Source organism: Balaenoptera borealis (assembly GCF_965194805.1).
Source record: "Balaenoptera borealis genome assembly, chromosome: X".
NCBI lineage: Eukaryota > Metazoa > Chordata > Mammalia > Artiodactyla > Balaenopteridae > Balaenoptera > Balaenoptera borealis.
Window position 1 is genome coordinate 57,596,921 of NC_138881.1, and position 27,322 is coordinate 57,624,242.

Here is a 27,322-nt window from a genome sequence, read left to right on the forward strand (position 1 = left end):
CGGAGCGGAGCTGACCCGGGACCGGCCCCGGCCAACGGCCAGAGCGCGAGCGAAGCCCGAAGGGCCGAGCAGCGGGCCGGCCGGCGGGCCTAGGAGGGCGCGAGCGAGGCTGGGAGCGGCGCAGAGAGGGCGGCCGGCGGGCAGGCGGACGGGCGGGCGGGAGCTGAGCAGCGCGGCGCGGGGCGAGCGAGCGGAGCGGAGCGGAGCGCGGCGGCCGGGCCCGCACGGCGGCGCTGAGGGGCGCAGAGCTGCGCCGAGCCGAGACGGCCGGAGCGGAGTGCTAGCCGGGCGGCAGCCGGCGCGGAGTGGAGTGGCGCTGAGCCCGGGGCAGCTGAGCGGCCCGACACTATGAGGAGTGCGGCGCCGCCGCCGCAGCCGCCACCGCCCCAGTGCCCCGCACCGCCCCCCGCCGGGACGCCGGGCAGCGCCTAGCGGGCCGGGCGGCCGCGCCCGGGCGGCGAGCGAGGGAGCGCGGGAGGGGCGCGGGGACGGCGCGAGAGCGCCCCGCCACTCCGGCCTGAGCGGGGCCCCGGGCCGGCCGGCCTGCCTCGCCATGCAGCCCCCGAGGTAGAGCCTGGACGGCGCCGAGGAGCGCGGAGCGGCGCGCAGCCGGCTTGCCCGCCCGCCAGCCCGAGACGGCCGTCCGGCCTCGCGCCCGCCTTTTCCCTCCAGCCCGGACCCCCCTGAAATATGTTCAGGGGCGCTTGGATGTGGCCCGGGAAAGACGCCGCCGCGCTGACTATCTGCTGCTGCTGCTGCTGGGCTCCCAGGCCGAGCGACAAACCTTGCGCCGACTCCGAGCGGGCGCAGCGATGGCGACTGTCCCTGGCGTCCCTGCTCTTCTTCACCGTGCTGCTCGCTGACCATCTGTGGCTGTGCGCGGGGGCCCGGCCCCGGGCCAGGGAGCTGAGCAGCGCCATGCGGCCGCCCTGGGGGGCCGGCCGGGAGCGGCAGCCGGTGCCTCCTCGCGCGGTGCTGCCGCCGCCGCCGCAGCCGCCCGGCCAGCCCAGCGCGCCCCCAGGCACCTGCGGCCCGCGATACAGCAACCTGACCAAAGCCGCCCCCGCCGCCGGTCCCGGGCCGGACTGCGGCGGCGTCCCAGAACCCACGGGGCTGGACGCAGCTTGCACCAAATTGCAATCTTTGCAGAGACTTTTCGAACCGACCACCCCAGCGCCCCCTCTACGGCCCCCCGACTCCCCTTCCCGTGCCCCGGCCGAGTTCCCCACCGCCAAAAAAAACTTGCTCAAAGGCCACTTTCGGAACTTCACTCTTTCCTTTTGCGACACCTACACGGTCTGGGACTTGCTGCTGGGCATGGACCGCCCCGACAGCCTGGACTGCAGCCTGGACACCCTGCTGGGGGACCTGCTGGCCGTGGTGGCTAGCCCGGGCTCCGGGGCCTGGGAGGTGTGTAGCAACTGTATCGAGGCGTACCAGCGGCTCGACCGACATGCTCAGGAAAAATATGACGAGTTCGACCTCGTGCTGCATAAATACTTACAGGCAGAAGAGTACTCAATCCGGTCCTGCACGAAAGGCTGTAAGGTAGGGACTGGCGTCCGCGGCCACAACGGCTGCCGCTTCGGCGGCGGGAGCCGTGGCGGTGGGACCGGGAGAAAAAAGGTTTCCCCCTCTACCCACCTCACCTCCCCCCATCACCCCCACCGTTCTCAGTGGGGCACGGGTAGTGCTACCTTGGGACCCTCCCGGCAAGCAGGGCCTCAGGGATTCAAGTCAGGTAACCACCTGGCCAACTTCTATTGATTCTGGCTTTGGGCACCATATGACTGGGGCTTTCTCCCGCCCCGCCCCCCGCATGAGGAGGGAGGGGTCCGGGGGCCCCCCGGTTGGCAAAGGGATGGAAAGAGGGCTCTGGCTCCCCTAGCCCCCGTCCTCACCTAGCGGTGCCCCTTTCCTTTCCTTGGCTGGAATGGAAAGTCCTGGGACTGGCTGGTGAAGGGGGAAGGCCAAAGGCGGGGGAAGAATATTTGGCAACCTAACCCTGACCCTTTGGCCCCTGCCAGTGGGTGAGAGGAGGGGCACTTGGTTGTGGGGCACAGCACACTGTTGACCTTATGTGACCTGAGGTGGCTGGTCAGAGTCTAAGCAGGTGGAGCCCCAGGGTGCCTGTTTTCTCCCGAGGAGGGTACCTGCCAGCTCCTCTCCCCTGACAAGAGAAGGAGCTGGGAGCGGGGCACAGCAGCTTGTGGGAGGACCACTGGAGGCTGGTGCATTACAGAAGTCCCAGTGCTTTCCCAGTGCCCTGGGGTGGCAGTGGAGGGAAAGCTGGCTTACTGGCTGTTGGGGACGGGCATCCAGAGGAGAGGCGGGGCCCCTGCAGAATGGGCCTGCCTAGGGCAGAGCTGAGTGTTGAGAAACTTCTTGACCCTGAGCAGGGTCGTTCTGGACAGTGGGTGTATGGGGGCTGTAAACATTTGGGACATGGTGCTACTGCTCTGTTTGTGCAGCCTGGCCAGGTGGCCTGCCTCTGAGAGGAAAGAGAACAGCAAGGTCAAAGGGTCAAGTGAAGCGGAGACCAGGTGGGGTGCTGGTCTCACCCATCCTCAAGCTGGGGGCTTAGAGCTGGAGAGGGAGACAGTTGCCTCCTAGCCTAGCTTGTCTCCCTCCGAGGCTTTGGGGAGGGACAGAAAGTGCCCCTTTCCATCTGACGTGACCCCTGCGGACTTCTGCACGGTTCCACGCTCTTGGTGGGCTCCTTAGGGATTTGGGCAGGGGGTTGGGGAGGAAAGGGGTAGCTCCTTGCTCCTGACTTCACTTTCTCATTCTCCTTTTTCCTGTTCTCGTAACCTAGCAGTCTCCCTCCCGCCTCCCTCAGCCTCAGCTGACTCACTGCCTCACTCACACTACCAAATGAGATATTCCACTTCTTAAAGGTGTACAGACAGATAGACACACACACACTGCCAAACAGCACCACCACCACCCCGGGCAAAGTCACACAGAGGTAGAGAGAGGTCGTCACACCCACAAACGGTGCCACAGAAGCAGACAAGGTGTCATACACATGCACATCTCCCCAGGATGTCAGAGACACACAGGCAGAAGTACTGTCACATGAAAAAGGACACATTTTGTCATATAGAGATAGAGACACACACCCTTGATGTCAGTGCGAGCAGAGGGACACGGGCCACTAGCAGACGGAATAAAGGATGTCTGTCTTTTGTGGCCTTCCCTCCAACCCCGTGGCCCCGACTTTTTCTTTCCCACAATCTCCAGGATGAAAAAGAGACCATGCTACAACTTTCCCGTGGGGTTTTCTCCGGGTCATAGTTGGCTTCAGGCTCTGTCTGATCCGGCACTAAATAATAATCCCTCATGTTGATTATTTTTACCGAGCAGTTTGATGGAGGAGAAAGACAACTGATCTCTTGGATTCAGGAGGCCTGATCATCTCTACCACTTGTTCGTAGGGTGACCTTGGGCACGTCACTTCACTTTTCTAAGCTTTTGTTTCCTCATTCGTAAAACAAGGATAATAATCCTGGCTCTGCCCACATCCTGAGTCTTTTGTGAGATTGAAGTGGGAAGAGGTAGCTGATAGTATTTTGTAAGAATAATAGAACACCTGACAGTGATGTCCTGCTTAGGGTTTGTAGCCTCTTTCACGTGTATTATGAGATCACAACTGCCTGGGGCGGCTGGTAATACCAGCATCATAAGCCCCATTTTACAGATGGGGAAACTGAGGTGCAGCGGGCTCAAGCAGTTTGCCCGAAGGCCACTCGGCTAAGGAGCAGGAGTGCCAGGCCTCCAACCCGCGTGGCGTCGGTGCTAAGCTCACGCTTTGGCCATGGCCTCTCATCAGGTTCGCAATGGCCGGGGCCCTCCCTGCTCTCCTTTGTCTCCTTGTCGCTTTCACATTCTCACTCTCTCTCTCTCCCTCTCAAGTGAACTCCGCCTGCTCTCTTGCTGCCTGCTGTGCTGGGAGAAGGGCAGTGTCAGCTCCACAGCTTTCTTCCTGTCTTTCCCACCCTCTCCAACGTGTTCTCCCTTCACTGAGGCCTACACCCACAGGCCTCTAGATTCCAGCTGTATTACAGGCCCTACAGGAAAAGACAGCCCTGCTCTCCTCCTTCCTGCAGCCCCTCTGTCTTCACCCCAGTGCCCCACCTCTATCCCAGGCCTTTTTTGCAGATCCCCGAGCCTGCCCCCCAGCTTCAAGCCCTGCTGTCCAGCCCCTCTCCCAAATGGGATCCCTTGGAGATAATACCACATCCTCCAAGCTTCTCCAGGGTGGAGAGCCCACCACCCCAGGCCAGGGTGAGGAGGCTTCCTCTGCTGCTGGAAACCAAACCTGGAGCCTTTGCTCCAGGGCCAGGTGACCTCCATCCCCGGGGGCCTGTCCCCAGTATTTCAGTTAGATCTTTCCCGGGCAGCCCCAGAAACCCTGTTCTCTCCCTTTGCAATATCTGCCCCTGTTTCGGGCCACACAGGGCCCCACACATCATACCTGTCCTCACTGCTGCCTGTGACACCTCCCAATTTAGTACCAGCTGCGACATTTCCTTAATGTGTGACTGACTTCCTCTCACACAGCAGGGCGATGATAACTTAGGAAGGCCAATGCCCATTCTCACGCTGGCCTCTCCCAACCCCTGGGGCCCCACTCCACCCCTCCCTTACCTCCCTGTGCACGCATCCCCTCAGCCCTTGCCTCCTGCTCTGCTTGGCCCTTCTGGCCCTGCCTGTGGTTACTGGACCACCCCCTCACTCCTCCAGCCCTCTCCATCTCCCAGCCCTGCCAGGCCCCGCCTGGTTGTGATTGCCTTTTCCTCCACCTCTGCCCCTTCCCTATTCTAAATTGAGGATAGCCTGATGGGGGGTGGGGGGGCAGTGGTGGAGATGGGAACAAAACCCTGGCCTCTTCTCTCATAGCTCTGATCCAAGAGGGGATAGAAGCCCAAGAGAAGGCCAGTTCTCAGTTCTCTCACTAGCCGTAGGGCCACAACCGTAAAGGTTAGTGCCAAGGAAGGATGCGATAGTTCTGTTCTCTTCGGGACTGGCCCACACCCACCTGGCATATTGTGTGTTTGGTTCTGGGTCTCACACTGAGCAGTTTAGGAGGAGGCTAAAACTCAAGTTCTCCTGGACAGAGTTGAAGGAGCTGTTTCACCTGAAGAAGAGGAGACTCAGGAAGGTGTGGTCTCCAACTTCAGACCTCAGAGGAGTTGTCAGGGTGCAAAAGAAGAGGCATGTCCTGCTTAACCCCAGAGGGACTTCATGGTTAGAAAGTCCTGGGTTCAGACCCAGCTTTTTTATGTATTACCTGTGTGACCTTGAGCTAGGGACTTCAGCTCTCTCAGCCTCACTTTTCTCATCTGTAAAATGGAGGTAATTCATCAGAACAGCCCTATGAGCTCATTATTAATGAGAAGTCTGCACAGTACCTAGGCCTGGCATATCAGTTGTTCAGTTAACAGTTTTTTCCTTCCAAAGAGGGAACAGAGTGCCTTGAGAGGAGGTGAGTTCCTGCTCCCAGGGGAAAGGTCTAGCCTGATTCAGACAGAGCCCTGGGGGAAATGCTGTGGAGATGACTCTGACTCCGGAGTCTAGGGCAGGTTGGACCAGCTGACCTCTGAGGTCTGTGTCAGCTCAGAGTTCAGGCCAGTGAGCAGAGCCTGCTCCCTCAACAGCAGCATTGGATGGGCAAGGCCAGGGAAGGAGGCCCAACACCCACACCCAGGGGAGGGGGCTGCCAGAGCCAGCACCTCGCCTTCTGCCCGTACCCGTTGGGGACCTGCTCTTCCTCCACTCCGGCTGGCAGCTGTTTCTGCCTCGCTGCCTTCCTCTCTCCTCCCACCTGCCACAGTTTTCCTGCCAAGCAGGATTCCCAGGCTAACGCTGGTGCCGAGAGCAGGAAGCTCGGGGCACTGGGCAAAGGGCAGGAGCCCCAAGTTGGCAAGTGGTCCCTGTTGTCACCCAAGCTTTCAGGCACGGAGCAGTGCCCCACAGTCAGCCTCCCTGACCCAGGGTTCGTGAGGGCAGAGAGAGTACCCTAGTCCCCACTTGGGGGTGGAGGAAGGGGGAGGCAGTCAAGAAGCAGCCTCCCAGGACCATGGCAAAGGCTCCCGTGAGGAGGGGTGTCCGGATCCACCGAAGCTCGCTGGCCATGAACGTGAGCACCGGGCTTCTGGGAAGGGCCGGGGACAGGGAAAAGGCAATGTTTGTAGCTCAGACAGGGTACAGGGGCTTAAACGTGAGAGTGGGAACGTGGCCTCGTGCTGCCCACACCTCTCCGGATCCCCTCACCCCTACCCTGACCCACCCCACTACCAATCCCCATATTCCTCCCAATTTTGCCCCACAGCCAACACCCCCCACATACCAATGACCCCACAGCCTTCCCAACCTTCTACTAGACCCTTCCCAAACCGCACCCACACCTCACTCCTCCAACGCCCACTTCTCCCCACAGTTACCCCCACCTGCTCCCACCCCTCCCCTTCCCCCCACGCCCCTCCCTGCTCCTTCTAACGGCCAGCCCTCTCCCATCTCCCATCCAGCTCCACTCCCCTCATCTCTCACCTCTACCTCACACTCCACCAACCTTTACCCTGCGTCCTGACCATCTTCTGGCCTCATCCCTAACCCCCGTCCCGGCACTGCACCTCTTGCCCTTGCCTCCTGCATGCCCCCTCACCCCTCGCATCCCTCACACCCCACTCACACTTCGCCTCTCTGATCCCCATCCCTCCTGCTGCCCCCCCTTTCATCTTCTGGTCCCCTCTTCTCCTGTCCCCTTTCTCCCTCTCTGCTCTTTTTCTCCTTCCTGCCTTCTCTCCTCCCCACTCAGTGTGGACGTGTGTGTGTGTGTGCATGCACACATGCTTAGACACATAGACACACACACAGACACAATCTTCTTCATGGCGACTTCCCACAGGCTGGTGCCTGACTACTATAGTCACCATAGCAACGGGAACCTCCATGAAGGATAAACTGGTATCTCCTGAAGGTGGGGGCAGAGGGGAGTTAAGTGGAGGGAGGGAGCCCAGCAGCCTCCCACCCAGTCTCATGGTCTGACTGGAAGAGTCTGCTGAACACAGTGGAGGTAAGGGTGAGGAAAGGGAAGACAGTGGGTGGGGCTGAGATTAAAGGAGAGTCAGGGATCTCCGAACACATCACAAGCATGAGAGGGTGCCTCTAAGCCATGTGGGTGCGTGTTGGTCTCCTCCCCAGGCATCGGTGTCTCAGGGAAAGGGCACACCCACCCTTCAGTGTGTGGGTGCATATGTAGGACGACACCTTAGGCTCGAGGGTGGGAGTTTGCCCTAGAAAAACTTCTCCCTCAGGGCAGTTCTTTTATGTTCCCACCCTGTGAGGCTGTTTACCTGCTGTGTGCCCTTGCAGACTGGGCATCAGACCTGCCCCCACCCCTACTCCCCCATCCCCAGCTCACGTCTCAGCCACATGTGGATTCCAGCTGCAGGTGTTTGCTGGAAAACCAGGGGCAGCTTCTGAGGGGGTTTAGACAAATGTGGGCCTCCAGGAGCACCATTCCCCAATGCTGAGCCGGGAGGCCTCTGGGGAATAGGTGTGTTGTGTTCCTGTGGTTACAGGCGCACAGACCAGGGTGTGTGCAGGGACGCTGGACCAGACTTTTCTCCCTGGGCATATGAGGGTGTTCAGAAAAGCCTGAATTTTTGATACCTCAAGCCAGGCAGGTGCTTAGAGAGGAGAGCAAGGGCACCAGGTGAGTTGCAGCTGGCCCTGGTGAAGGAAGGAGTTACCATGGAGTGACAGGAGCTGCCAGGACCAAAGCTCCTGTTTGAATGGATTCTGGAAAAAGGAGCTGGAACCTGAGCCACAAGTCTCTGGGCCAGAAGGTGAAGGCAGGCTGGTGCCAAAGAACAAAGGGAAAGGGGAAAAGAAAACTGCCAGCTTTCAAGTGCCTGGGAGATGCCAGTGGCTTTATGTGTGTCCATGAACTCATTTAATCCTGATAGTCATCCTAGCAGGCAGGTACTCTCATTATTCCCTTTTTACAAATGTGACAACTGAGGTTCAGTGAAGGAAAGTGACCGACCCATCCAGGCCACATAGCTAAAAGGTGGGAGAACTGCCACACAAACCCAGGTCTGTCTGTTCTTTCCCCAGTGCACACATGTATAAAGAAAATCTTAATAAACTCCCCCAGCTGTCAGAGGCAATGCCCAGCTGGCTCTTGAGAGGCTGGAGTGAGAAGCTGACGAACTGCAAGGGAAATCCAGCAGCACCTACTGGCAACTTGTAGGGACCCCCTGGAGTGGCTCAGATCCAAAGTGGGGACCCACCAACATCCTCCTTGTTCAATACCCCAGTCTCTTGCCCTTGAGCGCCAGTGATAATCACCAGTATCCTCTTGAGATTGTGACAGAGGATGGGCGTGAGGAAAGGAGGTGTTTGCTCCCTCCTTTTTCTGCAGGCTCTACCAAGGAGATGGGAGGAGCTGGGCTCCTCTTGCCTGGAAGGAAGGTATCTGTTAGATTCTCAGCCCCAGTCTGCTGGAAGGATCAACCAGGGCAGGAGAGGAGTAGGTCTCCTAGACAGACCTAGTGCAGGCCTGAGCCCTGCCCAGCAGCTGCTGGGAGAGCTGGGAGGGGAAACCGTGAGACCTTGTCACCCCAGAGCCTGTGGAGGCCTGGCTTGGGCTTTGGACACCCAGTTCCCACGCCAGGCTTTTGGTGAGCCCTGGCCTGGGATGGCTAGGCTTCTCTTGGAGGTAGAAGGAAGTGCCAACTCACCAGGCTCTGCCCGGAGAAGGACGAGTGGTGGTGGTGGGTGTTACCATTGTTTCCTGTCTTTGTATTTGGTTTCCAGCAGATAGCATGGCTACCTGGCTGATCTGTGAAAGGTGAGCGTATCTGCTTAGTGTTGAACTCAACTAAAACTTCCAGCCAGGTTAATCCTTCAGAGCTATTATAGACTCAGAATCTTTTAAAAATACCTTTTTTTCCAGTTGCCAAAACAATGGTCTCTGAGAAATTTTGGAAAATAGAAATATAACAGAAAAAAGGTCCCAGAGATGCTCTTAATGTTATAGTGTATTTCCTCCTAATATGTCTTTTTGTGGCATAGTTTTTTATTGTGGTAAAATATACATAACATCAAATTTACCATTCTAATCATTTTTAGGTGTACAATTCAGTGGCATTAAGTATATTTGCAATGTTGTACAACCATCTCCGCTATTCATTCCTAAAATGTTTTTATTCTCCTAAACAGAAACTCTTTACCCATTAAACAATAACTCTCCATTCCTCCCTCCCCCCAGCCCCTGGTAACCTCTATTCTATTTCCCATCTCTATGAATTTGACTATTCTGAGTAATTCATATAAGTGGAATCATACAGTTTTTGTCCTTTCGTGTCTGGCTTATTTCATTAAACATAATGTTTTCAAGGTTCATCCGTGTTGTGGCATGTATCAGTACTTCATTCTTTTTTATGGTTGAATAATATTCCATTGTCTGGATGTACCACATTTTTTAAATTCATTCATCTCTGTGGACACTTGGGTTGGTTCCACCTTTGGACAATTATGAATAAAGCTGCTATGAACGTTCATAGACAAGTTTTTGTGTGGACCTATATTTTCATTTCCTTCCACATTTTGGCTATTGTGAATAATGTTGTTATGAACACTGGTATACAAGTATCTGTTTGAATCCCTGCTTTCAATTCTTTTGGTTATATACCCGGATATGGACTTGCTGGATCACGTGGTAATTCTATATTTAACTTTCTGAGGAACCTCCATACTGTTCTCTACAGTGCTGCACCATTTTATATTCTTATGAGCAATGCACAGGGTACCAGTTTCTCCACATTCTCATCAACATTTATACTTTTCCTTTTTTTTTTGATAATAGCCACCCTAATAGATGTGACTATATATTTTTACATAGTTGAAATCATCCAGGTTTTTTACCCTGCTCTTTTTAACTTATTGCTAAAGTTACACTGGATATCTTTCCATGTAATTAGATATTCACAAACCTCTTTTTTATTTGGCTGTGCCACATGGCTTGCAGGATTAGTTCCCCTAGCAGGGATTGAACCTGGGCCCTTGGTAGTGAAAGCATGGAGTTCTAACCACTGGACCGCCAGGGAATTCCCACAAACATCATTCTTGATGAGCATGCAATATCCCATCCCATGAATTTAGTGCAATTTAGTTACCTAGTACCCTATTGTTGGATATTTACTTTCAACTTTTACTATTGTAAATAATGCTGTGATGGATATCTTTGTCCATAAATCTTTGTCAGATCTATGATTCCTTTTTTTTCTAATAAATAGTATCTCAATCATTTTTTTCTTATTTCTCTACTTTGCTGAGTTTCTTAAATCACAAAATAATGCACCTTCATTGTACCAAATCTAACAATACAGAGGTTTATAAAGAAACCTCTGTATTCCACTTAGTAATCTTCCTGTTCCCTCCCCTCCCAGTCCCACTGCCCTGAGGTCACTGATGTTAACAATTTGGTGTGTATGCTTCCATCCCTCTCTGAGCTTACATCAACATTTGCACACAAAATGACTTTTTCTTTCCCTTGTTTTGCATACAAATGGAAGCATATACATTAATTCTTCAGGATGAACATTTGGAACTAGTCTTACAGAATCAAAGAGTATTAACCTTTCTAAGGCTTTTGACATACAAATTTCTTTCTTACCAAATTTCTTTCCAGAAGGCTGCTTCTAGTTTATACCCTCGCCAAAAATGTGAGACTAATTTACCACCCTTGTCTAATATTGATTATCATATTTTTTTAAACTTTACTAATTTGGAGCTGAAAAGTGTTATAGCATTGGCTTGTAATTTGCATTCCTTAGGTCAAATTTTGTTTTTCTTGTTTATGGGTCATTTGTATTGCCTGTTTTGTGAATTGTCTGTCCATGTCTTGTGTTTTTATTATTGATTTGTATGTATTCTTTTATATGTATTAATGATTTTTTTCTGATTACATTTGTGGCAGTTGTTTTTTTTTTTCCATTTATTATTTGAATCTTAGAGCTTGAAAGGAGGGCATGGGAAGGAAAGGAACTATCCCAGGCACTTTTTGTATACTTTATCTCACTTAATTCTTACATCTGTCTTGTGAAGTGCATATATATTTATCCCCATTTTACTTAGGAGAAGAGAGGCTCAGAGAGGTTAAGTAACTGGCTCAAGGTCATCCAGCTAATAAGAGTTGGAGCTGGGATTTGAATCCCGGTCAAATCCAGGGTACCCAATCTGTACCAGTGTAATTTTACTATAGGTAAAGCTTTGTGCTAGTTGCTTTACAGACATCATTTACAGAAAGGTTAAGGATATGTGCTTTTATTATCTCCATTTTGCAGACAAGGAAAGTATAGATCAGGGAATTTAAGTAATTTGTTTGAGTTTTCATAACTGGTGAGAGCAAACCTGGGATTTGACCACAGGACTGTTTGAGGTTAAAGATGTTTGACCCTGTCTTCTCCCCATATATGCTGCCTCCCTAGGGACCATCTTCTCGGATCCAAATTGAGACTCAGAGAGAGAGAGTACTTTGCTTACAGTCACATAGCAAATTAGTGACTCAGTCCCTGCCTCCTTACAGATGACTTGTCCAAGTTCATACATCCAGTTAGTGGCAGAGCCAGAATCTGAACCCAGCTCTGGCTAACTCTCCACCTGACTGGAGCAAAGGCTTTTCGAGGAAGAACATTTATGGAGCAAGCTGGGGAGAAGGAGCAATTAGGTAGAGTGTTGTGACTGCCCTGAAACCTTTCTGAAGGAATGGACTCTAGTATTGGAGTCTTCCAGGGCAAGGCAGTTCCAGGAGCCCCTACGTGACAAGACCTAGAACAGGAGAACTCATGTCCAAAGGCAAGAAGACCTTTCTACAAGGAGACAGCTGCCTTCCCATCACCAGTTGCCAAAGATCAGAGCAGGAACAGTTGCCTCTTTTCAACACTCCCAGGGTGTGTGTGTGTGTGTGTGTGTGTGTGTGTGTGTGTGTGTGTGTGTGTGTGTGGTGTGCTCCCATGCGTGCGCACATGCATGCATTTAGAGGAAAGAGGAAAGAGAGTGCTTTGATGGGGGAATGGAAATGGTCATTTGTAGCCCCTAGTACCCAAGTATTCTTCCCCCGACACTCCCTTACAAAGAAAACTTTACTCATATTGGGAATGAGCTGAATACACTGATTTTAGAAAATCACTCTCCCATCCAGTCCTAGAAATCTCTCCCCAACTTGACTTGAAATTCCATCAAAAAGATTTGTTTAAGTAACAAGCTAATTACTTCAATGGTGATAGTGAAATGGAGGGACCATCCTAGGGGCAATATGGTGTATAAGCTTGGGAACTGAAGCCCAGGTAAACTTGACTTCACATTCCAGCTTGAAATCTGTCTTCTCCATAAAACAGTTGTTGAGACCTTTCATCTCTCTTGGAACCTCATTTTCTTTGAATTCAAAACTAAGAAATAGGGTCATTATTAGGCTTCAATGACATATAACATGCTAATCTCTTAAGAGCACAGTGTCTGTGAGATGGAAAGTGCTCGGGAAATGGTAGCCACCATATATTATTATTGGCTGTGTGGCCTTGGACGAGCTTTTTTTTTTTAATTTATTTTTGGCTGCGTTGGGTCTTCGTTGCTGTGCGTGGGCTTTCTCCAGTTGTGGCGAGTAGGGGCTACTCTTTGTTGCGGTGCACGGGCTTCTCATTGCGGTGGCTTCTCTTGTTGCGGAGCACAGGCTCTAGGCACATGGACTTCAGTAGTTGCAGCACGCAGCCTCAGTAGTTGCAGCATGCGGGCCCTAAAGTGCGCAGGCTTCAGTTGTTGCGGTGTGTGGGCTCAGTAGTTGTGGCTCACAGGCTCTAGAGCACAGGCTCAGTAGTTGTGGCGCACGGACTTAGTTGCTACACGGCATGTGGGATCTTCCCGGACCAGGGCTCGAACCCGTGTCCCCTGCATTGGCAGGCGAATTCTTAACCACTGTGCCACCAGGGAAGTCCTGGACAAGCTATTTTAACTCTGGTCCTTCCTGTCCTCACCTGTAAATGTATCTCCATCTCAGGGGGTGGTTGTGAGGATTCAATGAGTTAATAAAGGTCAGCTGCTTAGAACAGAGCCTGGCGTATGGTAAGCACTTAAAAAATGGTAGCTATTATTATTGTCACCTTAATTAGATGTGTTTGATCTAAATGACTGCTTAATACTCAATTGAGATTGACAACACTTTCCCTTAGGAGAAGGGAAAGGTAATTTGGGAGCAGCAGGTGAAGTGTCTAGTGTGGAGGTGGAAGATTAGGAGCCAGAAGGCAACTGGAGAGATTCTAGTGAATGAGAGCACAGAGATATGCTCAGGTAGGGGAGGGAAGAGCCAGAGATGGAAGGACTCCAAAGCCTTGATTTACCTCACCCCCAGAGACCAAGCACAACTAACAGGTCCTTTTATTAGGTCTCTCCCCAGCCTCTCATCTGTTTAGCAAGGTACTGTGTTTGGGGACAGAAGTAAGGTAGGGGCAAGGAGCTGGTTTCACAATGATCCCTGCAGGAAGCTGGAGATTTCTGCCTGGGCCTGGGCCCAGACTAGCAGTGTGTGCCCCCTGGGAGGGGGCAGCGGGATTTTATACCAAACACATTTGTGTGCAGCTCAAATGAAGCTATGGTTGTCATGTCACACTGGCACCATTTCTATGGTGGGTGGCCTGCACAGCTGTTGGGCACAGAGGCCCTTAAAGTTCCCCTCCTCTCATATTAGTTCTCTTTGGCTATGGGGCCACTCATTAATTCTGCTGGCCTGTTAAGCTGACCTGACCTAAGCCCATGCCCCAGACAGTGGTGATGGAGTAGACGATCCATGACTGGGCAATAGGGCCTGGGGTTTTGTGGCTGAGTCTGGCAAGGTTGGTCAGGTCAAGTCTTAGGGATTTTGTTTTGTTGTTTTTGAGGTTCATGGCTGCATATCAGTTTATATATTTATTTTATTTTCATTTTATCAAAGTAATATATGTTCATAATTTTAAAAGACATATAAGCTACATATATATAGTCACTCTTCAGAGTTAAACACTTGAAACTCTCTTAGCTTTTTCTTCTGATATTTATTGTCACATTTTTAATGGTGTGCCAATACTGCTATTTCTTGACTTTTCTGTTTGAAATATCTTTGTGCACACAAAGATACACACATATACATATATATACATGTATACACATATGTATATCTATTCCATATATAGATATATATTCTTGTAGCATCTGTCTTTTAAATGATATATAATGTAATATCTTTTAAATGATAAATATAGAGCTCATTGCTTATGATTAAAACAGAAGCCCTCTGCTCCAACCCTAAGCTTCACTCAGAAGTCAAATACTTCTAAACCTCTTAGCTGTTTCTTCTAATATTTACCTCCACATCTCTAAATGATATACCAATACTGTCATTTCTTGATTTTTTTTCTGACTTAAATATGTACTGCCTTTTTATTTTTTTAGAGTGGGATTTAGCTCTCTTACTACCAGCAGCACTGTATGTGCACTCCCCTCATATATCGAATATTGTCATATCACAATTTCTGGTTTTAACAGTATTCCATATTTACATTATAAGGATTATAAATATTGTTCACAGCTGAGTCATGTAGAATACTGTGATTACATTTTCTTCCTTGGCCAACTTGTTTTCCTGGAGTTAATAATTGCCTCTTTTTTTTTTTCTATTTGCTTAGTTTTCTATGATTTTTTTTTTTTTTTTGCTAATGCATCCCCAATTTCTCCATCAAAGCTGTAAAATTCATGCAACACATTACATAACCCATTACTTTCACCCTTTTCTTGGAGATCTCCACCTTACTCCAGTCTGAGCTAGTTGCTGGAGGCTTAGTTTTCAAGTGCTTGGATTTCAAGTACTTAGCAGGCATCTCTTCTGTATACCTAATTCCATGTGAAGTCCTGAGGGAAATACACAGATAAGACACAGTCCCTGTCCTCAGAGAGCCTACCATCTCAAGGATGTTTAATTCATTCAGATATCTTGCCAGAAGGCTTGAGCTCCTTCCAGGGACTTTGATCTAGGCTGTGTCTTTGATCCCACACTCCAGGCAGAAATTCCCCTCTCCATCTCCACTGAATTACCAAAGGAATACAATACAGTCTCCCAGAGAGCAAATGTGGTCTTAGGCTGCATTAAAAGAAACAGAGCTTCTAGCATAGGAGGGCTGATACTTCTACTTGACTCTGTGTTGATAAACTCTGTCTGGGGATTGCATTCAGTTGCAAGGGACATAGAAAAATAGGAACTTGTCTGAATAGGAACAACCAGGGTAGAACAGAGAACTGGAAACCACATCCCAAAAAACAGTTGAAAAACTAGTTTGGCTTCTTGGAAGAGTAGTCTACACATAGCTCTCTCCATTTTTCTTCCCTCACATTCCCTTTTAAATTGGCTTCAATTTGGTTTCTGCCCCCACTGCTCCACTGAAACTGATCTCACCATGATGAGACTGCCAGCATGTCCTCGTCTGCTGACCACTCTTATTCTTTGAAACTCTTCTCCCCTAATTTATAGAATGCCACTCTCTTCTGTTTCTTCTCCAAGCTCTTAAACCACTCCCGCATCTTCATCAGATTCCCTTCTTCTACCTGCCCCTTAAATGTTAGTGTTTTCCAGGGATCCACTGTTGGTCCTTTTCTCTGTGCGTTAATTTCCCCTAGGCAATATCCTCTACTTCCTTGGCTTCCACTATTGCTTTATCAGTCAGAGTGAGCCAGGTTACGCTGTAGTAGCAAACAATTCCCAAATATCAGAGGCTTAACACAACAAACAGTTATTTCTTGCTCATAATACATGTCCAAAATAGGTCAGCAGGGAGCATCTGTTCATGATAGTCACCAAGAGACCCAGGCTAGTAAAAGGTCCATTTCAACACCACTTCCACAGTCAGCAGCAGAGGCAAATCGTACTCCAGCTCTTAAAGCTTCTCCCCAGAAGGGATCCATGTCACTTCAACTCACATTTCATTGGCCAAAGTAAGTCTTATGGCCATGCCTAATTTCAAAGGGTGTGGGAAAGTATAGTCCTACTATGTTCCTGATGATTAACTCCTTAACCCTTGATGACTCCCAAACCTTTATTTCTAGCCCAGACCCTCCTTCTGAGCTCAGACCAAACCTTTATTTCTAGCCCAGACCCTCCTTCTGAGCTCAAACCATTGTGTCCAACTGCCTCCTTGACATTTCTACCTAGCCTAGTGTATACTGACCTATGTTTCAAAGTCAGCATGACCAAAAGCTGAATTCATCTTCTTCACCCCCAAATCTACTCCTCCTCCTGGTTTCCCTTCTTTAATGAATGAAACGACTATTCATCCTGCCACCCAAGCCAGAAACCTGGTATCCCCATCATCTCTCATTCAGATTGTTGCAATAGGCTCCTAACTGGTCTCCCTACCTCCAGTCTTGATGCCTATGCTCCATCGTCCACACTTTCAGAACATAAGTCTGAAAAGTTAGTCAGTGATAAGACTAACTTTTCACTGACTTAGAAGTGATAAGCAATCTTTTAAAAAGCAGTTATTTAAAATCCACTAAAGGCTGTCCGTTGCCTATAGGATGAAGCCTGGCTCCTCCTTAGCATGCAGAACATACCATAATATGGGCATGGCCTTCCTCCGTAGCCTCATCTCCCATCATGGCCCCCTTTGTACCCTCTAACTATGCTAAACTACCGACAGTGCCTGAATCCGGCACTGTTTCACACCTCCAGGCCTTTATACCTGCTTATTCCTTTGCTTTAAGTGCACTTATTCCTGCCCTATTCCACCCAGTGAACTTCTACCCATTTTTTCCAAGAACCTGCCTCCTCTGCTCACCTGATTGATATGGGTCATCTAGGCTCCTTCAGAGAACTGCTCCTGCACTAGGGACGCCACTTCTCCACTAACCAGGCTGCCCCTGGCCTTGGAGCAGGTGGCCTAAGAGGCTTGGAGGTGACTGGACCCTCTGGAACTGCAGTGGCTCTGGGTTCTTATCCACCTCTCAAGCCATCTCCCCCGCCTTTCCTCCAGGCCAGGCCAGGCCAGGCCACTCTGACTCATGACTGCTCATTCTCAGCAGCAGGAAAGCTGTTGCTTATTTTTACAGCCACTTAAGTAAAGCCATGTCATCCACCTGCATTTGCCCTGTAATGCCTCTAATCTCAGTCTGACTCTGCCAATCCCAAGGAACTACTCCCAGAGTTACGTCCAAGATGTCCCTCCCCTGGGTTGGAGAGATTGACTTTGACCTTACCCTGTTCTGATCCAACTCTCTGAAAGCCCAGAATCAGGAATAGGAGCATGTGGCTCTTTTCAGACCTGCCCAAGGAGGTCCTTCACACAGTGCTATGTGTATTGATGGATGCAGCACAGAGAGACGTGGGATTAGTCACCAGAGTACCTCCCTTCTAATCCTGGCTTTATAGTTGATTTCTTGCATGTTTATGACTTGGCTGAACCAAATCCCTTTTCTGAGCCTCAGTTTCCACCTAGGCGAAACCTAGGGGCAGGGTGGTTATTTGTGTGCTGTGGACAGTGGGTTTCATTCTCAAGCCCAGCCCAGATTGCCACTCTGCCTCCACGGTCTCTGCAGCTGCAGCTCCTGGCCAAGTGTCCCAGGAGTGCATTAGGAAAACAAACAGCGATGAAGAGGTCTGTAGGGAGGATTTGGATGGGGAAATAGGCCCTAGGGAGGGAAGCAAGTTGGAATCCAAGAAGAAAACTGCCGACTTCCTGGTTGGCAGGAACTGAAGCTCTCCTCTCTGGAGGGTCTTCCCGCCCCCTAACCGAGGAGTCCAGGATGGCCTCCTCTTTCTAAACCCTCTGGCCCTGAGTCTTGGCTGTGGGCTGTGTTTGTAGGTACGCACTTGTATGCATTCCCGTAGCACCCTGGGGGCCAGGAGAAGTCACATGCTTCTTCCCAGAGGAGCGTAGGGATGAGAATGCCCTGGCCAAGGCTGCAAGCCGGGGAGCAGGAAGGTAAGGCTCTCCAGGTCCTCCCACTCCTCCCTAAACTAGCAGCTGCAGAGCCCAGGATGGGTGGGGATGCCCCTCGTCTTACCTGCTCCCATTTCAAGAGTGGTTTAAGGGACTTCCCTGGTGGTCCAGTGGGTAAGACTCTGTGCTCCCAGTGCAGGAGGCCTGGGTTTGATCCCTGGTCGGGGAACTAGATCCCGCAGGCATGCCGCAACTAAGAAGCCCACATACTGCAACTAAAGATCCCGTGTGCCGCAACTAAGACCTGGTGCAGCCAAAATCAATCAATAAATATTTTTTTAAAAGACATTATAAAAAAACAAAAACAAAAAAAGAGTGGTTTAACAGCCCAGCCGGGAGGAGGGGTGGGATAGCCTTCTCAGCTTCCTTTTTGGGTTAATTGGTGTTCCCTCTAGTTACTCCCTGCTTCCTTCCCCTCCCAGTTCCCATAGCAACTTGGCTGTAGCAGCCAGAACTTGATTGAGCCCAGCGGCGGCCTGCTGGAGGTGGGGAAGGGGATTCTGTAGGGAAAGGAGGGCACTGTCAGGTCAAGGCTTTCCACCCCACCCATCATCTGCTGCTACCTTGAGGGTCCAGGATGGTTAAGCTCAGAGGACAGGGCATGATGAAGAAGGCTTTCCTGCCAGGGCTGGAGTTTGAAGAGCCTGAAAGCCAAGAGCAGGCCTGGTTCTCCTCAGCTCTCCTCCCCTCCCCACGCTTCTGTGTCCTGCCCCCTGAGTTTGGAATGCAGCCACTGGTAGGATGGTCCAGTAGGAAGAACCCTGGAGTTCGAGTCGAGAAACTGGGTTTCAAGTTCCTCCCTCTGCCACTACTTTATGTGACTGTAGACAAGTCCTTCCTCCCCTTTTCTGGGCCTCAGTTTCCTCAGCTATAAAATGAAGCAGGGCTAAGTTATCTGCATATTAAAATTAACTGAGGTGTTTTGAAAAACTCTAGATGTGTGGGCCCCACCCACAGGGATTCTGACTGACTTGGTCTGGAGTGCAATGTGGGCCAAGCAGAAGCATTTTTAAAAGACTCTCTGAGTGATTGTAATATGCAGCCAGAATTGAGGAACTAGAGCAAAAGACCTGCGAGGGTCTCCCAACTGACTGTTGTCTGGTTCTGAGACATTTCTTCCTTTGCCCCGCATGCCCCGCCTCCAGCCAGCCCCGCAGCTCTCCGAACGCAGCTCTCCTGGCTCTTCCCCATCCTTGTGGCTGAGTGCCCAGGTCCCCTGCAACTGCCCAAGCAACCCGGTCCCCTCTGGCTCAGTCCTAACACTGATGAGATGGGGCAAGTGACTTAGGCCTGCCTAGGGAAGAGGGCTACAGAGACTAAGGCAGGCTTGCTGTCCAGGTGGTAGCCCTGAGAGCCAGACTTTTCATCTGAGAAAGACCCCAGCCCCTTTTTAAAGCACGTGGGCCAGCAATGACCTCAGCTGGCCATATGTGGGGCTAAGGAATTGGATTACCTCTCAGCCCCTTGTCACTCTACTTCCTCCATTCCTCTCACTGTCTTGCCACCCACAGGCCTGGTGTCCTCCTCTGGCAACCTGCTCGCCCACTTGTTGCCATGGTGACTCTGGGGCCGTGGGGCTTGAGGGAGGGCCGTCTAGCTAAGGAGAAAGGCCTCCCTCCCACTGTCAGGCCACCCCTCTCCCAGCCCCTCCTCCCTCAACTCCCTCTCTCTCTCCCAGAGCAGAGGCGGGGTGTGCCCGGCCACCAGCGCCTGCTATTAGGCTAATTGCAGTTGCCTGGGAGGAGGGCCGGCCCTCCACTGCAGCCTCACCTGGGAGCAGGAATATTGAACCGGAAGAGCCCAGGGAGAATCCCGCAGGGGCCTCTGAACCCCAGCAGTGGAGGACTGGGCTGTTCCACACAATTCAGCGTGAGAGTGGAGGTGGACTCTGGGTCCAGGCTGCAGAGGTTGGGGCAGAGGCTGTGGGCAGAGCCGCCTCTTGGCACCCTGGGACCCACAAGATGGAGGGGGGGGTCTCCAAGGTACTGGGGCCCTTAGCGTTAGGGATATCCTTTTTGTTTCCTGTCTTACTTTTCTTTCCGTCTCCCCCATCTCCTTCTGCTCTCTTATCCCACTTTCTCATCTCGGCTTTCCTCTGTTCCCATCTTCTTTACCCCCCTTTATTCCCCTGCTGGCTCTTGAACCCTCCTCTTTCTTCCTCCGTCTTCCTTACCCCTCCTCTTCACAGCCCGTCTTCCACATCTCCTGTCCCCCACCCTGTTATCCCCTGCTCTTTCTTACCCTTCATCTTCTCTCACCCTCACTGTACCCCTTTACCTCCCTTACACCCTCCATCTCTTATTCCCCTGCTTCCTCCCCAACGCTGTTTTTTCCTACCCCCACTATTACCACTATTTCTCACCCTCCAACTCCCTACTCTTTCTTACCCTCTCTTTCTTCCTCCCCTCCTCCCTTGTGCCCCCGGACTCCACTGCCACTCTATCCAACCCCTGAGCCCCTCTCCTACCCCTCTAGCTCCCTCTTCCCCTGCCTCTTACCTTTACTTGTTCCTTTCCACCTCCTTCCACTCCCTTCTCACTCCATTGCACATACCTTTTATCCCAATAATTTCACTCTTAAGAGTTTATATAAATAAAATATAACACAAGTGTTCAAGAGAGGTGTGTACAGACCTACTCACCGAAGCATTGTTTGTGATAGTGGAAACCTGGAAGTAATTTAAATGTCCATCCACGGGAGATTGGTATCCTTTGCACTTCATTCATATGAAACCATTCTCCATTCTTTTAGCACACCATGCGTGTGCTCACATCTGTACCTTTCCTTAAGCTGTTGCCTCAGTCCAGAATGCCCTTTTGTCTCATCTCTGCCCATCCCATCTAAAATCCTACTTTGAGTCCCAACTTAACTCTTTTTTTTTTTTAATATTTATTTATTTATTTTTGGCTGTCTCGGGTCTTAGTTGTGGCACGCGGGATCTTTCGTTGTGGTGTGCGGGCTCTTCGTTGCAACACGCAGGCTTCTCTCTAGTTGTGGCGCGTGAGCTCCAGAGCACGTGGGCTCAGTAGTTGCGGCCCTCGGGCTTAGTTGCCCCATGGCATGTGGGATCTTAGTTCCCCGACCAGGAATCGAACCCGCGCCCCCTGCATTGGAAGGTGGATTCCTAACCACTGGACCACCAGGGAACTCCCCCAGCTCAACTCATACCCTCACTGAAATCTTTCCCGGCTTTTCTATTTGCTTCACTCCAGTGGCCAGTGGTTTAACTTCTCTTATAGTATAGAAAATGTGCCATAGTTTCAAGTTAGATCTGTCTATCCATGAAACTGAAATTTCTTTGAGAGTAGGGACATGTCCTCATTTACTCATCTGGTTCATTCCATCAACAGACTTGTTTTTTTACATATATTGTGCTGAGTACTCAATATGGTCAATAAGACCGACCCACGTCTGCTTTCACGTGTCTTACATTTTAGTGAGGATGACAGAGAAAAACAAAACAAGGATGCAGACAAACTCATACTGTGGTGAAGAAACATTTAAGAAAAAGAATAATGAGGGGGCATTCTCTAACTAGAGTGGTCAGGGAGACCCTCTCTGAGGAGGTGACTTTTGAACTGAGGCTTCAAAGTTGAGAAGGACCTAGCCAGGCCGAAAGTGGGGGAGGGGGCAGGGGGAAGAGCATATCAGGCCAAGAGAACAGTGTGTGCCAAGGCCCCAAGGTGGGAAGAAGTAGGGCATGTTCAAGGAAAAGAAAGAAAACCTCAGCGTGTGGAGCGTTATGAGCCGTATGGGAGAGGTAGAAAATGAGGTTGGAGAGACAGACAGGGGCCAAGTTATGCAGGGGTTTGAAGTCTGTGGTCGAAAGTTTGGGTTTTATTCTAAATGCATTGAAGCGTTTGAAGCAAGGGAGTAACATGATCGAATGTCATTTTGAGATCGCTCTTACTCCTGTGTAAACAGTGCATTGGAAAGAGCAAGAGTGGAGGCGGGGAGGCCACATAGGAGACTGTTGTCCAGGTGACAAGTGACAGTGCCTGCACAGAGTCGTGGAAGTAGAGGTAGAATTGGCATGCCTTGCTGATGGACTGCGTGTGGGGATGCTGGCAAAGAGAGGAGTGATGGCTGACACCTAAGTTTCTGGATTGAATACCCAGGTGGATGGTCATGGCACTTAACCTAAGTGGTCAAGACTCAGGGGTGTGGGCAGATTTGGAGTAAAAAAAACAAGAACTGAATTTTAAGATTTAGAGCATGTTAAATTTGAGAAGCCAGTGAGATATCAAATCTGTGTTCCTCAGGGGGGTAACTTGCACCACAACCCACTACCACCCACCACTACCACCCATCACCATGCCCCTGCCCCCACTTTGGAAAAGGCCAGTGTGGGATTACATTGCCCAAGTCCATGTTCACAGTGGAGTTATTTGTATTTGAGTGTAAATGTTTAAAGTCTGTGTAAGAAGCCCTGACCACGTTGCTCAGAGTGTGGTTGAAAGGCCTCTGGCCGCAGAATGACCTGGACCCTTGTTCCAAAGGCAGATTCCTGAGCCCACCTCAGTCCTCTTGAAGCTGAATTGGAGGGGGCCATCTGCCTTTTTAACAAGTGTCCCAGGGGATTCTGAGGCACACTGAAGTCGGAGAACCATCGCTACAAGGAGCAACTATGGGAAGGTGCCCCTGAAAATATGAAGAATGGATGTGGGCAGGGCTCTGGGTATCCTGTTAAAATGCAGGTGTGACTTGTCAAGTCTTGGGCAGGGCCTGGGATTATGCACTTTTCACAAGCTCCAAGTGATGGTGATGTTGCTGGTCCAGGTCCACACTTTCAGTAGCAAGGAGTTAGATCAGTGGTTCTCAATGGGAGATGATTTTGCCCCCCACCCAGGGGATATTTGGCAATGGCCAGAGACATTTCTTGGTTGTCACAATGAGGAGGGGGAGGATGTGACTGGCAACTACTGGGTAGAGGCAAGGAATGCTTCTCAATATTCTATAATGCACAGGACAGCCCCCACTACAAAGAATCATCCAGTCCAAAATGTCAGTAGTGTCGCCGTTGAGGAACTCTGGTCTTGATGATAGCCAAAGAGTATAGAGCAGGGAACCTTTCTTAGCCAGGACCAAGTGCCTGGTGGAAATGGGCTAGATGAGGGGCAGGAAGTATACCCATGAAGTGAAACGGCTAAGCAAAGTTTCCAAATGAAATGTGGTGTCTGCTCCACTCCAGGGTGGACGCCAACAGAACAGAGCATGGGTTAAGTAGAGCTTGAAGGCACATGTGGTGCTTGGTAAGGCAGATTCCTGTTTTTATTAAAAATAACCCCTCACATTTGTATTGCACTATAGAATTTACAAAACATTTTCATATGTGTCATATTATTTGATCTACACAACACCCTAATGAGGTAAAGCAAAGATTATCCTCTCCATCTCTTTTCTTGAGTTTAGAAACTTAACACCATCAGCCAAAGAAATGTTTGCTGAATTGAATGGAAGTGAAATTTACCTCCATATAGGTGACCTCAGACAAGTCAGGACATCTCTTGGGACCAGCTATAAAATGGTATGGTTGGATGGGCCTCTGCCAGCTCTGATTTAGGAGTCATTTTGTGATTTTACCAATGAACAAATTCAAAGTCTTGGATGACTGCAGATTGGGGACTTGGGAGTTCTGGCTATGAAATGGGAGATTTTAGGGTAGGAGGTAGTGGTCTTGACCCAAACCCTTCTTCCCCACCCCCTGGATCCTGGGGTTGGGTTGGTGAGCACACCGTACCCTCCCCCTATAGAGTACAGTTACACCCCTCCTCATCCCTCTCCTCTGAGGCAGAAAGGGGCTGGCGCCTGGGCTGATGCTTTTTCCTCTCCCTACAGGCTGTCTACAAGGCCTGGCTGTGCTCAGAATACTTCAGCGTGACCCAGCAGGAATGCCAGCGCTGGGTGCCCTGCAAGCAATACTGCCTGGAGGTGCAGACCCGGTGCCCCTTTATCCTCCCTGACAATGAGGAAATGGTGTACGGAGGGCTCCCTGGCTTTATCTGTACAGGTAAAGGCAGGGCCCTGGGAGGAGGGAGGAGGCCAGGGGCCCAGAGCAGGCACCAGGTCGGGGCTGTGGGAGCAGGGAGGACAACAAGGAAGTTGGGTCAGGAGAAGGTTAGTGGCTGCAGGATTAGGTAGTGAGGCCCCAGGTTGGGATGGGGCAAAGTGGAATAGGGGGAGAGAGCAGAGTGGCCATCTGTATCCAAAACATACCTGGCCAGGGAGTTATCCCAGAGAAACTGTCTGGGGTCCCTGGAAGATGTGTCCAGAAAGGGGTGGTGCTAAGGGGCAGGGGGAAGAGTCTTGGGCAGGACTACCAGAGCAGCCCCAGCTTTGACAATCACCTCTCTGAGAAAGGCATAGCCAGCAGCCCCCTTAGCACCCCACCCCGCCTTGCTTATCCATTGGCAGGGTTGCTGGATACTTCGCCAAAGCGGCCGGAAGCCAAGTGCTGTGACGTGCAGTGGGTCTCCTGTGAGTCGGAGAAGAAGAAGTTCAAGGAGTCTGAAGCCCCCAAAACCCACCACCAGCAATTCCACCACTCTTACTTCCACCACTACCACCAACAGTACCCCCACTACCACCCCCGCCACGACCCCCCAGGCCGCCTCAGCCACAAGTCCTCCCTGCTGCCGGTCTCTGGGGGCTCCCGCCTCAGTCCCAGCAGGATCCGGCTCTACGTCCTTGTTCTCATGCTCCTCCATACCATGGTGTCCTTCTCCAGCGGCCAGGGTGGTGGGGGACCGGGCCTGGAGGCACTGCCTGCCCTAGACGAGGGCCTGACTCGGGAAGAGTGACAGCAAGGAGGGAGATCAGACCTCCACCACACACCGACATCAGCTCCAGCGCCCCCCTCAGGGGGAGGGGGAGGGGGCCCCTCCCGTGGGAGGTGTAGGACCAGGTGGGGGGCGGGGGAAATGGGGCAATCACACATCGCCCCCTACCAACCCCCACTCCAAAAGCAGCTCCAACAGAACCGCCAGAGGGCCTCAGGGAGCTGCAAAACTCACTGGGAGAAAAAGGCAGGAGCAGCAGGTGCCCCCCTCCCAGGCCCCCATCTATGGGGCTTAGCCAAAAAAAAAGGGGGAGGGTGGGGGGTGGAAATGCCCACCGCCACTGAGAGCCCTGACCCCAAGGAAGGAGGCTGCTTACCCAGCCTTGGCCCTTCAGGGAATGTTGGGGGGCACAGAGGGGAGAAGCTCTTTCCCCCCTCCGCATTCCTTTTGTTGCCACGATCCTTAATTCCCTCCTGCCCATACCCCTACAGGCAACGGCAGACGATGCAGCGGCCCTCCTCCCGCTCCAGCGCACCTTGTCCCATGTGGGGCCGCCACAGGGAAGGGCCAGGCTGGGACATGAGGTGTACACAGTTGCAGCTAGGTCAGGGCCCCAGTTAAGCTGTGCCCCAGCACCCTAGGCGATGAGGTATAGGAACGGGGTGCAGAATGAGTGGCGGGAGAGAGTGGAGATGATAGGGAAGAGGGAGAGGAGAGGAGAGAGGTGGGCAGAGGGCTTAGAGAGATGGCTGAATGGGCTGTCACCACCTGGCTTTGGGGAGGCAGATGATCAGTGTTGAGGCAGGCTCGAGGACACGTCCCCAAATCAGAAAGGGTTGCGTAAGGAGCCCTCTGGAGAAGGAGCACAGGGACTGCCGCTGTCCGAAGGGCCATATCTTACAGAAGGTGCACATACTCCCAAGGGCCACTCTTGCCCTGGAGATCTTGGCCTTGGGGCCAAAGATGTTTCCATTTCTGATCTCCATGGGGAGGAGGGACTTAAGCCCAAGAGGGTCAGGCCTGGCCTGGGTCCCCAGACTCCCCCATCTCGTCCTAGCCCAGGCCTCCATGAAGGAAACCTTGGTGGCGTTGCCCCAGAGCTTTCCAGAGATGAGCCTCCCCCATCCCCAGCCTGTCCCCGTCCCCAGCCTACCAAAGAGTATTCATCCCTTCTCATCCCTGACCCCATGGGTTACTATCCCAATTGTGGAACCACCAGACTGCTCCTCACCCTGTAGCAGGTCCCCTAATCCAGCCACCCCTGCCCCTAGCTGGAGAAAGTCCAGAAACTGGCAAGAGGACCCGCTAAATAAAGACGATGCGCTGTGGTCCCTTGGTTGAGAGACTTGAAGTGTTTAGTCAGGCTAGAGAGCTGCACGAGAGAAGAGGCCTGGAGAGCCCCTTGGGGGCCATTAGCCTTGTGCTGATCTCCTAGGAGTGGGAGGCCACATGGCCTGGGACATCTACAAGCCAATAGGAGCAGACGAGAAAGGAAGCCACAACTGTGTTCCTGGGACAGGCCAAGCGGCTTTCAGTGCCAGAAGGGCCTGTGTCCTGGGATGCAATGCCAGTGAGTTAAGGGGAGGGGTGGGCTTGGAGCTGCATTAGGGGAAACCAAAAGGGGGAGGGGGAGGGGACAGCTGGAATCGGCTGGCTGGGGGATAAATGGGAAACCTCACTAGTAGAGAGGGAATCATTCAAGGGCCTCAGCTGGGTCCCCAAATAGGCTTTGTGAGACCGGGGAGTCCTTCCCTGCCAGTTTTCTCATTTCTCACAGCGTGTTCCCCTCCCCCCGCCGAGCCCTGTGCCCTGCCCACACACTCCATATTTGGCCTTCAGCATTTCAGGCCTAGCCACATACCCCATCCCTAGAGTGCTCTTTTCAGCTGGGGAGGGGAAGAGGTGCTGGCTCCTTTCCAGAGATGCTTCTGTAGATGTGAGAGACCCTATGTACTGCCTTGTAACTCCTGCATCCTCAGGAGGGGAAAAGGGACTGGGATGTAAAGGGGGACCTTAGGACCCCAGGGAATGGACCCTTGGAGACTCCCATCCCCTCTTCCCCCTCACCAAGTGCCCAGGAGACCCCTGGCTCAGACCAGCCCAGGGCCTTGCCCAGTGGCAGGGGAAAGGGGCACCTCACTCCACCTCGAAGTCATTTGACTGTCCCCATCCACCCCACTGCCCAGATCTTCCACCACCCCTCCAGCTGCCCCTGCCATTCGTCACAGGCAGCAGAGCTGGGCAGCTTTCTTACGCCATTTTCTACACTGTGCTTCATGAGTAGGACTTTCTTGCACTAGTTCCTATGACTGAGTCTCCAAGCTGGATTCCTAGTAGTCCCCGTCCCTTCCTCCCTCACCTGGCTATGGTTCAGTTGTCGCCCTTCCCCTGCCTCTGTGTTTCAGTGAGTGTCTCTGTATGTGTACTGCTTTCTGTTTTGTTGCATTGTGGGGCAGAAGCCTCTCTGCTCTTGTTTAACCCCATAAAGAAATAAATGGTAAGACTTGATGATAA

The 27,322-nt window shown here is 51.6% G+C and overlaps 1 protein-coding gene across 1 annotated transcript; it reads left to right on the forward strand.

The window, feature by feature from the left end:
- Positions 1 to 690: 690 nt before the first annotated feature.
- On the forward strand, positions 691 to 27,322 carry NALF2 (NALCN channel auxiliary factor 2; the record flags this gene model as incomplete). Its single annotated transcript, XM_082376658.1, has 3 exons — positions 691 to 1,548; positions 23,868 to 24,039; positions 24,444 to 27,322. 3 exons carry the CDS (start codon positions 691 to 693, stop codon positions 24,827 to 24,829), a joined length of 1,416 nt encoding a protein of 471 aa, XP_082232784.1. The 3' UTR covers positions 24,830 to 27,322.